Source organism: Pectinophora gossypiella, chromosome 6 (assembly GCF_024362695.1).
Source record: "Pectinophora gossypiella chromosome 6, ilPecGoss1.1, whole genome shotgun sequence".
NCBI classification, from domain to species: Eukaryota; Metazoa; Arthropoda; class Insecta; order Lepidoptera; family Gelechiidae; genus Pectinophora; species Pectinophora gossypiella.
Window position 1 is genome coordinate 3,229,403 of NC_065409.1, and position 16,692 is coordinate 3,246,094.

Sequence of the window (16,692 nt, forward strand, 5' to 3'; positions counted from 1 at the left end):
AAAAGCTGTAAAATTCTTAAAAGCATAAGCCCATAAAATTCTATTAACATTTTTTCTGGGGTTTGGTCAAACATTAGAAACATTTCATCGAACGATAAGTATTAGCTAGGTAAGATAAAGGTGAGCCAGATATTAGAAAACGAAACAATATTATTTTTAAATTCTAAATTTTTAAATTTAGAATATTTTATAAATATAATTTTAAATTTTTTTTAGGATTGAAAAATAATATTTCAACAGTATTTTTAAATTTAGAATTTTAATATTTCGATTTCAATTGGGTTCTAGATAAATTATGAAATTCTGATTAAATAAAGACATATCTAAAACTAACGAAAAACATTTTCTTTTAACTATTTAACTTATTTATGAATTTTAATCAAAAAAAACGTAACAATAAATCCAACATTTATAAATCCGTTTTTCTATGACGTCACAGTGTGCTTTTTCATACAAATTCCATAGTAATTTCGTGTTTTGACTTTTGACGTTTAGTAAAAAGTGACTGATTTGACTAGTTGGAAACTAGCCTATTATTCAACTTAGTTCATTTGACATGAGACGCTTTTAATATCGGCGTAATACAACTTCGAAAGTAAACACTGATTTAGGATAGTTCTTCCAAAAGTTCTTATTTACTTTTTTTTAAATAATTTCTATGGCGACTATAAAATTACACTCTTTGTCCCTTGCATTTGATGAACTAAGAAATGGTATATACGTATATATATGCTTGCAACTTATTCAGAGCAACGACACCTTCAAAATAATCACACATTTAGACGGTGACTCACGTTAACTTGACCAATTTGAGGTAACCTTAGGTTAAGATCGTGGTATTCCCATAGAAGTCTAAACAATTGACTATAAATTACTTGTCAAGCGATATGTTGGAGACAATGAATGGAGGACGTCCACAATTTATACCATATCAGCTGTCGTGCACTAATGGCTACGATTGGCCCAACCTTCGGCTCCGCTGGATAATTAAAAGCTTTACACGGCTATTGAATTCTATTCATCTATGACTTTATTTAACACTAAAAATACCAGTAAAAATAATAAGATGAAAAACCTATTGCAAATGACAAAATTTAACAGAAATTACCACCACTGTTTTCACCTATCACGCTAGTCTTAACAGAACGCTCGGTGAAACGTGGGTGTTTTGCGATGGATATACCCTTGACTAGTGATATGGCATTATCGGGAATTTTCCCAAAGTCGAGAGCCGTTGTAAAAACTCTTTAATAGTAACAACACTGGCTGCTTTTGTATCCTGGTCTCATCTGCCTAAAGGTTAGGTAATAAAGCTCTTTTTACATAAGTTTTGCGCTATTTTACTTCCGGGAACGTTCCCAAAGTGGGAACATTCCCAGGAACGCCACATCACTGCCCCTGGCACAATTGGGATATAGTCGTGGGCTTATGATGAGTTTATGATTAACAGAAAATTCTATGTCATCGGAGTGCGACAAAACATACTGGTTTGATTAAGTTGACAAAAATGTCATATTTCCCGTTTTGATTGGATCAGACAGATGTGATGTCATATCATAAACTGCCTATATACGTCCCACTGCTGGGCACAGGCCTCCCCTCAATCAACCGGAGGGGGTATGGAGCATACTCCACCACGCTGTTCCACTGCGGGTTAGTGGAGGATGTGATGTGGTCGATATGAATTCTAACCGAAGTAGTTTTTTTTTTTTGGGATAACAAACAGTTACATATTATAATGTTACAAATTGTAATAGCTTAAAGCAAAAATTATCTTAACATGCAACCAACTACCAGTAGTTACCAGTCTATTCCGCCGTACTTTCTTAATTTGACACGATTTTATGGTGTATATACCGCTGTGTACGAATGTATAGCTAAACAAGCGCCAAGTTTTCGCCGCGTTTTTGTATCAAGCGCTGTATCTACGGTAGTGGTAAATCAATGTCTTCGATCTTATAAATTGATAAGCTTTAACCACATACCAATTTGTCATCTAGCGAAGCCCATCAAACTCAAATAACATAGATTACTTATCAACAAATAACAACTCAAACCTGACTTGATGTCGGCTACCGCGAAGAATTATCTTTATCAGACTACCGAAGTGTCTCCGTGACCAATTACTTGTTTAATCCCGTTGTCATGTCACATCAATAGCAGTAGAAACATTATCTCTAAGCCAGATTCTTTCGAATAGAACATTTCAATCAGCGTAATATGATAAGGCAACTCACAGTTGTGGGTTGGCCAGACCACATTGCGTCGAACTGGCTCTGTTCCCATGCTCTGTAATGAGGGCGCTATCGGCGCCTTAATTATTATAAAAAAGTACAGGTTTATCTGCAGCTAATTTCGGGGTTTCTTTGAGTTTCGTTCGGAACGTAGGACGGTCGTAATTGGAATAGAATGACGGATGCTAGTTACGCAAAGAAAAATATGAACAGTGAATACTGATATTATTCCGAAAATAAGGTCCGGTTTTTTACAGAAGCGACTGCCTGTCTGACCTTCCAACCCGTGAAGGGAAAACCAGCCCAATACAGGTTAGGTCACATACCTCCGAAAATGCATTTCTCGGGAATGTGGGCTTCCTCACGATGTTTTCCGTCACCGCTGAGCACGTGATAATCATTTATGATCCAAATATTAATTCGAAAACAAATTGGACAATCATTGGTTTAGGCATGCTTTCTACCAACTGGTCTATCACGGCTCGGCTGGGCTGAATACTGATATAATATCTAAGTTACAAAATAAGCTAGTTTACTTCGCAAACTTAGCTTCAATGCTGGACTGGGAGCAAATAACACACATACATACATACATACATGTTCAGATGCTTGTCTTCCCGGGCATGACTTCAGAAACTAGATTTTAACATTGTATTCACCAATATTATTTATCACTTTTTATTTGACAGGCCGACTTCAAGTCGGTTTTTTTTTAAATTATATTTTGTGTAAACCTCTTGACGAAGAACAGTGATCACTATACGTAGTTGCATTGTATATGTCGCTGAAGATTCAATAAAAATCACTCAGGTCTAACAATTGAAACAAATATAATTTCATCATCATCAATTTAAGAGCCACGCTCTTGTCGGTGTAGCATTTTCCATTCCAGTCTATCAAAGGCCAATTCCTTGACTTCCCTATAAGACACGACGTTAACCTTTTCTTTAATCTGTTCCATGTAAGCTCTTCTTGGTCTTCCCCTTCCTCTCTTTCCTTCTAGCTTTCCTTCTATGATCTTTTTAATGAAATATAATTTTAAAAGAGGTAATATAAATAATGGAATAATGGGCACGTTCCGGCATTTTTTTTTTTGACGTGACTTATTGTAGATTTGCTGCAGATGGCATTAACTACTTGGCCGGACAAATGGGGAGCGCTGAAGGCTCTCACCCGTTACAACGTTTAAGACAACAGGCCTGAGGGTGAGTACGTTCGGGCAGGGCTCGCTTTCTGGAGGGCTTTTTGACGCCTGATATGGTTTACTTGAGGAGCTCGGTAGCGCAGCGGTTAACGCGCTTGGTCTGCGATTGTTGAAGTTAAGCAACTTTCGCAAAGGCCGGTCATAGGATGGGTGACCACAAAAAAAAGTTTTCATCTCGAGCTCCTCCGTGCTTCGGAAGGCACGTTAAGCCGTTGGTCCCGGCTGCATTAGCAGTCGTTAATAACCATCAATCCGCATTGGGCCCGCGTGATGGTTTAAGGCCCGATCTCCCTATCCATCCATAGGGAAGGCTCGTGCCCAAGCAGTGGGGACGTTAATGGGCTGATGATGATGATGATGATGGTTTACTTTATTTGTGTTTATATGTGTTTTGACGTATTTTAGTGTAGTTATTAATTTGATTATGTTATATATTGTATTGTGAAATTGTATTGACCTTTTTTGTTGTTATAAATAAATTTATCTTATTTAAAAAGATAATTACAGCCATTATACATTTTGGTCCCGGATGTTGATAGTTTAAAACAGAATTAGGTTTATCATACACAATGCTAAATTAAGTCATTAAGGCAACGAGATACGTACTTAAAGTTTAAATTGTAAGAAGATGAAGAAATAAGCTGGCGAAACAGTGCTGACGATCAGTGATGTGATTAAATTTTTTTTTATTTATAATACCAACCTATTTTTAATGTGTTTTAGTTGCAACAGCCTCCGTGGTCTAGTGGTTAGAGCGTTAGGCTCACGATCTGGAGGTCCGGGTTCGATTCCCGATGGGGACATTGTCGAAATCACTTTGTGAGACTGTCCTTTGTTTGGTAAGGACTTTTCAGGCTTGAATCACCTGATTGTCCGAAAAAGTAAGATGATTCCGTGCTTCGGAGGGCACGTTAAGCCGTTGGTCCCGGCTATTAGCCGTAAAAACACCTCCACCAACCCGCAGTGGAGCAGCGTGGTGGAGTATGCTCCATACCCCCTCCGGTTGATTGAGGGGAGGCCTGTGCCCAGCAGTGGGACGTATATAGGCTGTTTATGTATGTATGTATGTTAATTGCAATAAAGAGTTTTTGTATTGTATTGATGTGCCGTTTGCGAGAATGTTCCCACTATGGTAATGTTCCCGGCAGGAAAATGGCGTAAAACAGCTTTATTACCTAACCTTTAGTCAGACAATAACAGAGTACGGTCACGGGCATTAATATGTTACACTTTGGTACCATGTCACATTATTTTTTTTGACAAATTGAACTGTAAGTCTCACTAAATGTCAGATATGTTAGTGCGACAGAGTCCTAAAGTGGGTACATGATATTGCTCATGACTGTACAACAAGAACAATTTGAAAAACAAAAGCATCCAGCGTTCTTACTATTAAAGAGTTTTTACAACGGGAACATTCCTTTGGGAAGATTCTTGGGAAGCGCACATCACTGCACGACGATAAAGCTGACGAAAAATAATGAATTAAGTATAAAAAGATCAAATAAAAAAAATGAGAATAATATAAACTAGAGCTCAATTTTACCTATCTTACATCTAATAAATAAATTCTGTTCAGCTTCAGGATATGTATTATAAATCCTTGGTATTGGGGTGAAAATAAAATAAAACTTTGTGAAGCTAAGTGTACAAACACTAACATTTTGGTATTCGTTAGTAATAGATTTAAAAAAAAAAAAAAACGTGGTACTCGTTGGGAATGGAAAATAAATTCGAAAATAAACTAATACCAAATGGTATTAGTTTTTGGTATTAGAACTGAATAAATCGAGTAGAGATTGCTACTTAGCAATAAGGCCGCCTATTGTAGTAATTCTATTTCTCTTTTGTTTTGTATTTTGTTTTTTCCTGTTTGTGCAATAAAGTATTTGTTATGTTATGTTAAATCCTTCAAAGATAAAGATCGATCTGATCACAATCTTCTCGATAACATACTAGGCAAATGGTCGAATACCGTTTACAAATTGCACTTAATACCTTTATGTGTTAGTACTTGAACGCTCATTAGGGAATACCACCTTCGAGTTTAGGTACATCACTAGATCTGAGAGATAGGCATGTTAATAAGACGCCATATTTGTTTCATCGGCTTTCCATCGGCCCGATAGTGATCAAGGATCCATTTTTATTAAAAAACGATAATGAAACAGCTTGAATCCGTCAACAGTCGCTTCGTGAGGGTGCTTAGGGTTCAGTGGTACTTGCGCAAAATTCATATTTTTATCGAGAAGCTTCTGCGCTGGACTGGAAGCGCATGAAAAACAAAACACGTTCAGCGGCCTTGTCTTCCTGGGCAAAATGGAAATTCCGATGGAGGGATTGTGTCCTTTCCAATTCAAATTCAATTCATAAATATATTTATTCTCAATTTTTACATAACGAACGTCTCGTCCGCCTAAAACTACTGCAGCTTCTCCCAACCTGTCTAACACGACGGACAACTGTTACGGGTGATAGGCTGGTCCCTTGACACCATAACAACATAACATATTATATGATAAGGTCCCAAGATGGATATGAGGATTGTTAAGACTTCGTATCAACAGTGGCTGCAAGTTGTCTTTGATAAAAAACAAAAAAAATCTAACAAAAGAGTCAAAATTTAAGGACAATCAACAGTAGCGGCACCTGATGAGAGAAATAGGTAGTTTTAGCCACCACACTTAGTAGGTATCGATGTTATAATATACATGTTCTTTTTACTACCACTCAAGCAAATTCCTTTTTTTTTTTTGACGTGACTTATTGTAGATTTGCCGCAGATGGCATTAACTACTTGGCCGGACAAATGGGCAGCGCTGAAGGCTCTCACCCGGTACAACGTTTAAGACAACAGGCCTGAGGGTGCCCAGTTGGGCGCGAACCTCGGCTCAGGGCGTCGTCTGAGATCAAGCAAATTCCGACCAAGCAGGTAATCAAGGCAAACCTACAATCATCATCTCCCTAACGTTATCCCGTATCCACCAGGTCCGCTTATTTAAACTGAAGATTTCGCAGTCCCCGTTTTTTACAGAAGCGACTGCTTGCCTGACCTAACCCGCGAAGGGAATACCACATATCTTTGGAATGTAGGTTTCTTGACGTTGTTTTTCTTCCTCGCTGAGCAGGTGATAATCATTTATGTTCCAAATGTAAATTTAAAAACAAATTCGAAAATCATAGGTGAGAATCCCAGTGAGAAGCAAACGTTCTTCTAACTGGGCTACCACAGCTCAAACCTACAATAAGTCAGAAAAAAGAAGAAGTTATAGAAGAAGTCATAGAAGTTTTTCTACGCTAGTACAGTCATGAGCAATATAATGTATCCACTTTACGACTCTGTCGCACTAATATATTTGTCATTTAGTGAGACTTACGGTTCAATTTGTCAAAAAAGTTAATGTGACATGGTACCAAAGTGTATACATATTAATGCTCGTGACCCTACTTCGCAGGAAATAATAAATCCCATACGGAACCCGTAATACACCGATCATTATTACACTTAGCATTTTTTAAGAACACCGTGTGCGTATCAGTTTTTTTCCCAATTAGCAGTGTCGGTGAACAAATTGACTAGACCTTAATGCCAGCGCTGTGATATCACGCCTCACCGAGCCCCCTGCAGGGTGGCTAGTGGATAATTATGGGTAAGTAGCTGATAATTGTTTATTCATTAGTTTAACCAAGTACGATGTTAAGTTTAAACAGCTAAGTTTAATGTAAGAAGTTGTGCTTTTAGCATATCTTGTCCGTTCCATATCTATCTCTCTGCGTTATTCCGTTTTTCTCGGGGTCCGCTTACCTAATCTGAAGATTTGACAAGTCCGGTTTTTTACAGAAGCGACTGCCAGTCTGACGTTTCAACACGAATGGAAAATCAACAAAATCCCTAGTCCAATACAAGTGTAGGGACATTTGACCCTTCATACATACATTACAAATACATACATTAATAGACACACATTTTAAATTTACCAACTACCGGCGATCTGTTTGCGCACGTTTTAGCGACACTTTTTCTAGTATGACGAGGGATACCTACTTGTTTTTTTTATATTAAACACTCAAATTATAGCTTGTTGGGAAATAGGCGTGAGTTATGTATGTATTATTAAACAGAACAACCACTTCAGTACAATTAGTGATTATATTTCTTCTTCTATTGTGTGGATTGTGAGGTGGATTACCAACCCCATCACCCCTGGTGTCAGGATTATTACTGAGCCGCCATAGGCCCCTGACATGACTCGTGTTAAGACTACGTTCTTACATCAGTAAGTAATAACCGGGACTAATGGCTTAAAGTGCCTTCCGAAGCACGGATCATCTTACTTAAATAAGATAACATTTTACAATCGTCTCAAATGCGCGGTAACAATTAGATCTGTCAAAGTACGTAAGCTAGTGTTGTGGTGTTTATTAGCATAGTGATGTATCAGTCGATATTAGGTCGATCGATTCTTTTCTAACAGTATGTATGACTATAATATTAATTCAAATCATGCAATCAACAAAAGATTGTCTTCGTGACTCTAACAATGAATATAGAGTTCAAAGTTCATTCGCTTTTTTGTTTGATACGAATTAATGATAGTTTCAAACGTCATCAAGCTGACCACACACACGTGGGAATCTTATTGTCTAGAAAACAATTAGGGAGATCATTACTTTTCCTCTGTCATATTACTACCTACGGAAGAGAGGCGTTAAAGGTGTTCGTAAAAATCAAGTAAAAATACACAGTGTTAGGCCCCTCGCCCACAGCAACTTTTTGCACTGTCGCGCGATCGTATCGATACACTCGCGATGCAGTCGCTAGCTGTGTGTTCGCATCCCCATAATCACGATACCGTCGCGATGCAAACAAGTTCATTAACGGCACAAAAATGCCTGCGATTGCTACAGTTGCAAGATGGACACGGTCGCGCGTTTGCATCGATACAGTCGCGATTCTGTAGCGCGTTGTTAGCGTTACTGTAACGCATTGCAAATGCGACTAAAGCGCGTCAGTGGCGTTTACAAAACGCGCGACAGCATCGCCTCATCGCCACCATCATCTTTTTTAACCAACCTACATGGCACTTTCGTTCGTGGGTGTATAATAGTTACAAACGCTATATTTTATCATCAATAAACACTTCCAAAACTAGTACATTGGAAAACAAGTAATAATAACAGGCATATTATTGCTTAGGGTCACCTCGATGCGCGCGCAGAGGAAAGCCGCCGCGGGCGTCGCGCCTAATGATTGGCTTTTTCTCAAGATGCCTACGCGCCGCCGTATTTGGAGGGACAGTGGTCTTGACGAGCTGACATTGCGATTACTAGTACTTTACACCCAGGGCTGTACGTGGCCCTCCGGGTAAGTCCTCAGCGCTTCCCATTTGTTCGACGTGTGCTTGCCATCCTAGGCGTCAAATATGGTACCTACCTGCCTAAGCCTGGACTCGGGACTGCATTTCATTAATCTATTTGACCTAATAGTGATGGTATTTGTATTTTAGGAACCTAAGCAAGTACCTTCTTTGGTACCATGTCACATTAACTTTTTTTAAGAATTAAATTGTAAGTCTCACTAAATGTCAAATGTGTTAATGCGACAGGGTTCTTTAGAACCCACACACATTCACACATACACATTCACATCTATGTGGAAATATTAAATCATTGTGGATGCTCTGCCTGCATCTCATTCAGCTTATCTCTCGTGGTCTCAACGCTCTTCTCTACGTTTTTATTACTAAATTTCGAAAAAATCTACATCGCGCAATTTAACTTTAATCAGGCATTTACTTCACGTGACTTTTCTTCACGTATTTCCGTATTACTGTGAATGTGGTCACCCGGATCAAACACTATCTCACATAGTAAAAGAGTGCCCTCTACACCGGTTCCCAGGTGGCATAGCCGAGTTGCATTGTGTGACGGATGCGGCAGAGACTTGGCTAGAGGATCTTAAGCTGGATATATGGTCCACGCAGGATATTTTATTTTTTCTGCCATACGCAATAATAATACGTATTTCCAGTCTTTTTTGCCTTTAAAGCGTTCCATTATCATTGTTAGGTTAGAAACACAAGTTGCTTGGAGAGTAGTTGACAAAATAGAATATGACATTGAATACTAGGCTATCTAGTCAGATACAGGTTACCTATAACAATATACACGGTTTAACATTACCACACCAAAGTGGGTACATGATACTGCTCATTACGTGTAAAGTATATGTTTTTGTAGCTTATCTCCTTTCTTAAAACAAAACCTATCATCATACCCCACCCAGGATTCAGCGGTTTAGACGTAAAAAGGTAATGACCAGAGATTCCACAACAACACAACATCAACAACAACACAACAACAACAGAACAGGGATTCTGGATTATGCATGGGAAGTTAAAGATCTTTAGGAACTTGCTGGCTGCTCGTATTGCAAAATGCTTCAGAAAAAAGTAATAGGTAATAATAAATAATAAAAAAAAGTTTTTTTTACCTTGGGTTAGCTCTTGGCCCCAGACTTGCCCGAAGGCATTGACGACGAGATGGAGCGAGCTCGCCTAGAAGGTGCCTCACTCTGGCCTTGAAAGCACCAGGGTTATATTATATGCATTCGAAAATACAGAAGACGGCAAAGAATTCCACTCCTTAGCAGTGCGCATAATGGACGATGCGAAGCGCTTTGTGCGAATAGTAGTGATTTTATTAGTTGGCCCTGAGCCTTTGGCCCCAGGGCTCCACCCCACTATATCTCTGGTTACCTAGATACGCCACTGTTCACATCGCATTTCACCGCTCGACAACCGTATGTTTAGGTCGAGAATTATGGATAACTTTAGGTTGTTTACTCACCCTAATTATCAGTAAAAGGGTGTTGATTTATTCAATACATACAAACATGTGAAGTTTTTGTGCTAAGTATATTGTGGGAGTGCAAAATCAGCTTAGAATTTACTTAGTATCTACTGTTTTATTTACGATTGCGTGTACTTAGCTATAGCAGAAATCTACAAAGGAATCATTTTGCAGAGTATATAATATCGTCGTATTGTAAGTAAGAGTAAAAACGGCGCATGCGCAACAAAACTTCGACACGTAACGCAAATTTCTTTCCTCGAATGGATCGTCGATCAAAACTAGCGAGACTGTTGCAACTTAAGTCACACTAGAATGCAATTTTTTAAAAAGGTGCTTTTGAGGTTATCCGCATAAGGCGATATTCAGAAGGTATGTGTAATATAGGTAGGTTGTCTATTATAAAAAAAAAAGAAAAACATACTGTCTTAAAATACAAATTAGTACAAAAAGCAGCTGTATTTTGCATGGTATTTTGTGGCTGTACGGTATGATATGAAGAAATGAACCATGGTATAAGAAGACCAGGTATGCTCAAAACTGACAGTTAGCATTTTAAGGTTAGCCCAGCTGACGTCATCGGACCCTGCGTTGCCATTTCGTAAAAAATAAATTACCCACAACCTATGTTTTTAATTTACTTTGCAAGGAAATAATGAACTTAGTAAAAGATTTACGTAGAATTTTGATGATTTTTATATATTTGACGAATAATAGTAATTAAATATATTAGTCAGTAATTCACTTAATATTCAATAATAAAATTTACGTCCTTGGAATGTTGGAATACACTGAATGGTAACACTTACGTCATCAATGGGCTAGCAATGGCGACTTGTCATAGGATTGAGCATACCTGGTTTTCTTATACCATGATATGAACCATACTTTAAATCCACGCTATCCGTTCTGTGGTATGAACACAGAGAAACATAGTATTGAAGTATAACAAAACGGGAATTCCCGAGATCACTTCCAACCGTCGTGTTTGGTGTGAAAGGAGAATTTATCTACCCAAGTAAGGATATCGGTGTGAATTTATGTATGTATGTGAACTTTCAAATGCCCTTGTTTGGAAGCGTGTTCTATGGCTGGCTTTAAATAAAGAATCGGCCTCCGTGGTCCAGTGGTTGAGCGTTGGGCTCACAATTCGGAGGCCCCGGGTTAGAATCCCGGTGGGGACACAAAAATCACTTTGTGATCCCTAGTTTGGTTAGGACATTACAGGCTGATCACCTGATTGTCCGAAAATAAGATGATCCGTGCTTCGGAAGGCACGTTAAGCCGTTGTCCCGGTTACTATTTACTGATTTAAGTATGTAGTCGTTATATGAGTCATGCCAGGGGCCTTTGGCGGCTCAATAATAACCCTGACACCAGGGTTGAACGTTGGTATTCCACCTCAAAACCCACACGATAAGAAGAAGAAGAAGAATAACGAATCTACACTCAGACTCTCAGACACAACACGCGCGACAGAGTAATCAAATAATATGAATAGGATTGACATTATGAATCTCATCTGTCGCTTTTCGCAACCGCGTGCAACTTGGAGAAGGCAGGAAAAACGGGATGATGCTAGGGAGATGATGATGTTTTTATGTTCAAGAAGCTGAACGCATGCTCCGTTTTTTTCAGTTCACCCAGCCCAAAAGTTCCTTACACACAGCACAACGAACCATGGAAATATAAAATAGGTTTATGACATGGTTGACGGCTATATGGGCATTGGAAGCTCGTAAACCCAAGGTCCAGTCCACCATAACATTCCTCGACCCAGTAATAAAATCCAAATAGGTAACTATGGAAATAGTCTCGTAACATGATATAATGCTATTGGCATTTCGTATCTGTGCTTAGCATGAAGAAGTATATCCTATTCTCTAATACTCATAAACTGCCTATATACGTCCCACTGCTGGGCACAGGCCTCCCCTCAATCAACCGGAGGGGGTATGGAGCATACTCCACCACGCTGCTCCACTGCGGGTTGGTATTCTCTAATACTAATTAGGTATATTTCTTCTAAAATGATCAACTAAATCATTTAAAGCTTTGATGGAGACTTCCTTATTCATCATCATCCCCCTAGCATTATCCTGTTTCTCACATGGTCTGCTTACCTAACCGGAAGATTTGACAGGTCCGGTTTTTTACAGAAGCGACTGGCTGTCTGACCTTCCATGCCGCGAAGGGAAAACCAGCCCAATACATGTTAAGGCACATACCTCCGAATATGCATTTCTCGGGAATATGGATTTCCTCACGACGTTTTCTGTCATCGCTGAGCACGTTGTAATCATTTATGATCCAAACATGAATTCGAAAACAAAATCGACAATCATTGTTTTAGGCCTGTGCTGGTTTCGAACCTGCGGCCTCAAAGTGAGAGGCAAGCGTTCTACCAACTGGGCTACCACGGCTCTCCTTATTCTATGGCACAAATACCAAAAGTGTATTTAAGACGTTTAGGGGCCTTAGCTAAGGCCCCAAGGACTAGAAGAAACAAAAGATATACCAAGGTGACCATATTTTAAGATCTACGACTTGTCATGTGGCCAGTGATAGCCTGCCCTATTTGGAACTACATAGGCGTGAGTTTACGGATGTAGTTACTACTAACACGAACTTACCAGACATTTCACCTTTAAATCCGGCTGCGACACACACATCAGAGTTCTGCTACCACGTTCAACTTTAGAACGCGAATTTTGAAAATTCGGATACAAGTGTCACTTTAAACCGACTTCGAATATTAAAAATTCAAAAATTCGGATATAAATTGAAATAACATCGAACGTGGGTGATCCATCGGGAATCGGCACAGCACTGACTTCCAGAAAGTTTGCAGCCATATGTTTTGTATTAGTATTGCTACTGGTATCTGAGATGGCTCACATTGGGAGAACAAGTGTACATTCTATTGCCCTGCAGGAAAGTACTATATTAGATTACTAGTGCAGATGTTTTTGGCTGTCGAAATTAAATTATCTACGTGATCCTCAAGCAACAATTAAACTAAAGGTTGCTGGAATACGTTGATTGGTATATGCTTGTTTTTATTTTCTTGATACTTTGGTTATTCATAACTTAGGAGGTTGAGTTTATTGGACGGTAACGTAAAAATAAAAAAACATCACACAAGATTTATGCTTGCTACGTATAGATACATACATAAACTTACGCCCGTAATCCCTAATCGAGTGGGCAGAGCCGCAAGTAATCAAAGACAACATGCAGCCACTGTTGATATGAAGTCCTAAGCTGGATATGATGAAACTTATGGTGACAAGGGATCAGCCTATCGCCCATAACAATTGTCCATCAAGTTAGAAAGGACACATTGTCTTGTTAAGATTTATATTAGCACACTAAGTAATTAACAAGATTACAAGTGCAACTTGTAGAAAACAACACTGTATCACGTGCCAGTAGTACATAGCTGCCAGCGGCCATGTAATATAAAAGCCGTGAGATTTTTGGCAAATATCAACATAGGTGAATTTCTAAAACAAACCCGACTTCGCGATCTAAAATAACCAGGTATAAACAATAACACAACGCCAGTACCCAAACAATCTAAACCTGAACGAATCGTCTCGAAAACTGGAAATCTAAACACAGATTACGATAATTCGGCGTAATATTTTGGAAACTCACCTGACGACTGCGAACTCGGAACGAAATGCATTTCCACGGCAGAATTCAGCAATTAATTTAAATTATTTTAGGTACCATTGCACTCTCACTGTACAGTTGCCAAAAAACAGTAGACACAGAGCAAAAGGTCAGGGTACCGGAGTGACATTAGACTGAACAATTTCCCGGGGGAGGGGCGGGGGAACCCGACGCGAGCTGCCGCTGCAGCGGTTAATGCACCCGTGACGTCACGCCGTGCACTGATAACGCGATCGATAACATGGGAATGACAGAGCAGTAAAAAAAAGTAGAAAAAAAATAATGACAGAATACACAATCTAGGCGAAACTATATGTTTTATAGCAGAAAACAACTATAAAAAATATGATTCCTCGTCTAACTTTAGTTCGTAAAAATCATGAATGAAAAGCTCAAAGTTCAACACGCGCCATCTAGTGGCCGCTTCACGAACTTAGTTGTTAGAGAAGTGAAATGTTCAGACAAAGCTCGCACGAAAAGCGCTCAAGGTTTTTCCGCGTTAATTTACTGCTGCGATTATAGATGGCGCTGTAATATAAATAAATGAGGCTAGAGAGAGATTATTGAAAGAAAATCGAAGTACAAAAATACAATTAAAACACTGTTTACTATATAATATAGGTACTGCATATTATCTTTATGTAAGCATATGAAACAGTATAATAAAATTAGATAATAAAATATATAAAACAGCACAACTTTACGTAATAATAACGAACAGGAATAAAAATATAAAAGTCCTCAACAAAATTAAGTAATTGATGGCCCTTCACATATTTCCTGAACAAACAAGTGATTCAGCCGTATAAAATGTTGTGGTGGAAAATATGAACTGAGGCGTCTTCGTGTAAAATGATAGATGGTGCTTTTTACAAATCTAATAATACGCGTAAGTGGGACTGGAACACAGATATAAAAGTCAATAGAATACCCACGCTTTACCTTTTTTCTTGACTAGACCAATTGTAGAATACCCTGAATAGACTATACCCTGGCCCTATGGCCAGGATACACGCAGGTAGTAGAACTCGCAAGATTGACAAGTTAGGTGTTCAAAGGTTACAAAAAGTGCCAGAAGACTTCTTTTTGCAGGCACTTGTAATGTTTTTTGATGTGACTTTGTAGGTTTACTTCATCATCATCATCAGCCCATTAACGTCCCCACTGCTGGGGCACGGGCCTTCCCTATGGATGGATAGGGAGATCGGGCCTTAAACCATCACGCGGGCCCAGTGCGGATTGGTGGTTATTAACGACTGCTAATGCAGCCGGGACCAACGGCTTAACGTGCCTTCCGAAGCACGGAGGAGCTCGAGATGAAAACTTTTTTTTTGTGGTCACCCATCCTATGACCGGCCTTTGCCAAAGTTGCTTAACTTCAACAATCGCAGACCAAGCGCGTTTACCGCTGCGCCACCGAGCTCCTCAAGGTTTACTTCAAATGGCATTAACTATTTGGCCGGAGTTTCATTACGAAGTCCTAGGATAGATATGATGAACCGAATGGTGAATCATGTTAGTACCAATTCGTATCGGGCGCCGACCTCACCCCCTTTGGGTCTTACTTTAGTCTTAAATGGCCGTAGGACACTGATTAGTACGACCGGTCTCTGTGGTCCAGTGGTTGAGCGTTGAGCTCACAATCCGGAGGTCCCGGGTTCCGAATCCCGGTGGGGACATATCACAAAAATCACTTTGTGATCCCTTGCTTGGTTAGGACATTACCTGATTGTCTGAAAGTAAAACGTTCCGTGCTTAGAAAGGCACGTTAATTCGGTGGTCCCGGTTACTACTTACTGATGTAAGTTAGTAGTCGTTACATGAGCCATGTCAGGGGCCTTTGGCGGCTCAATAATAACCCTGACACCAGGGTTGATGAGGTCGGTAATCCACCTCACAACCCACACGATAGAAGAAGTGGGATGTGTTTCGGGCAAAAATCAGACCCTATATTGTCTATTCACTCAACATCTGTGGTATTTAAGAAGACACACAGAAATAAAGGGGTGATGTAATCGATTTGGGTTGACAGGCAGTCTTAATGAGGCCGTTCACCGGATTACCGCGACACTAATTTCTCTCGTGAAAGAAATAGAAACATTTCGTTAGACAATCAGGAAACCGGCTTTAGATAATTTATTTTATGGTACTTGGTATAAATAAAGTAAAGCAATTAGTGACCAGCCTGTTATGAGACCACCAGCCATTATGATGGCGGGTCTCGTGGTGGCAGCTGGAATGTAAGTGGTTCAGAAAACTCACATTGGGAGAAAATGGTAACATAACACAAAAAAAGACAGAATAACGCCTATATCCCCAAATTCAAATTCAAAAATATCTTTATTCAGTAAGTAATATAGTTACACTTTGAATAACGACCGAACGTCTCATCCGCCTAAAACTACTGCAGCTTCTCACAACCAAAAGGGTAGGCAGAGGTGTATAGCATATTACACTCACTCCTTGCATCTATGTTGAAGTCCTGTGTAACAGGAGGCGAGGTTATTGCCATTAACCGGGCACAACTTCTGGAAACCACGTGACGAATTACTACGATCCAAATATGAATTCAAATTCGGAAATAATGAAAAATGACGTGTGAAAGTTTATCTTTCCCCGGTACTCAGAAGTGGATAGGTAGGCATGGGCTCCGTAGATTGTATTTTTTTTGCTTGCCCGCTAGCATTGACGAGGCCTAAGATGAAGCGAGCTCGCCCAGAATGT

General features: G+C 39.4%; 2 protein-coding genes across 4 annotated transcripts in view; both read right to left on the minus strand.

The window, feature by feature from the left end:
- The window catches only part of LOC126367322 (paxillin), a 110,862-nt gene that overhangs the window by 62,685 nt on the left and 31,485 nt on the right, over positions 1–16,692 (minus strand). The window contains exon 1 of one of the 3 annotated variants that reach the window (XM_050010798.1): positions 12,924–12,945. The exons of the other annotated variants lie outside the window; for them this stretch is intronic. Coding sequence (XP_049866755.1) covers positions 12,924–12,930 — 7 coding nt within the window. The 5' untranslated portion in view covers positions 12,931–12,945. Of the gene's footprint in view, positions 1–12,923; positions 12,946–16,692 lie in introns of those variants that run through there. 3 annotated transcript variants of the gene reach the window in all.
- The window catches only part of LOC126367377 (CD63 antigen-like), a 150,637-nt gene that overhangs the window by 55,807 nt on the left and 78,138 nt on the right, over positions 1–16,692 (minus strand). The gene's annotated exons all lie outside the window — the stretch shown is intronic.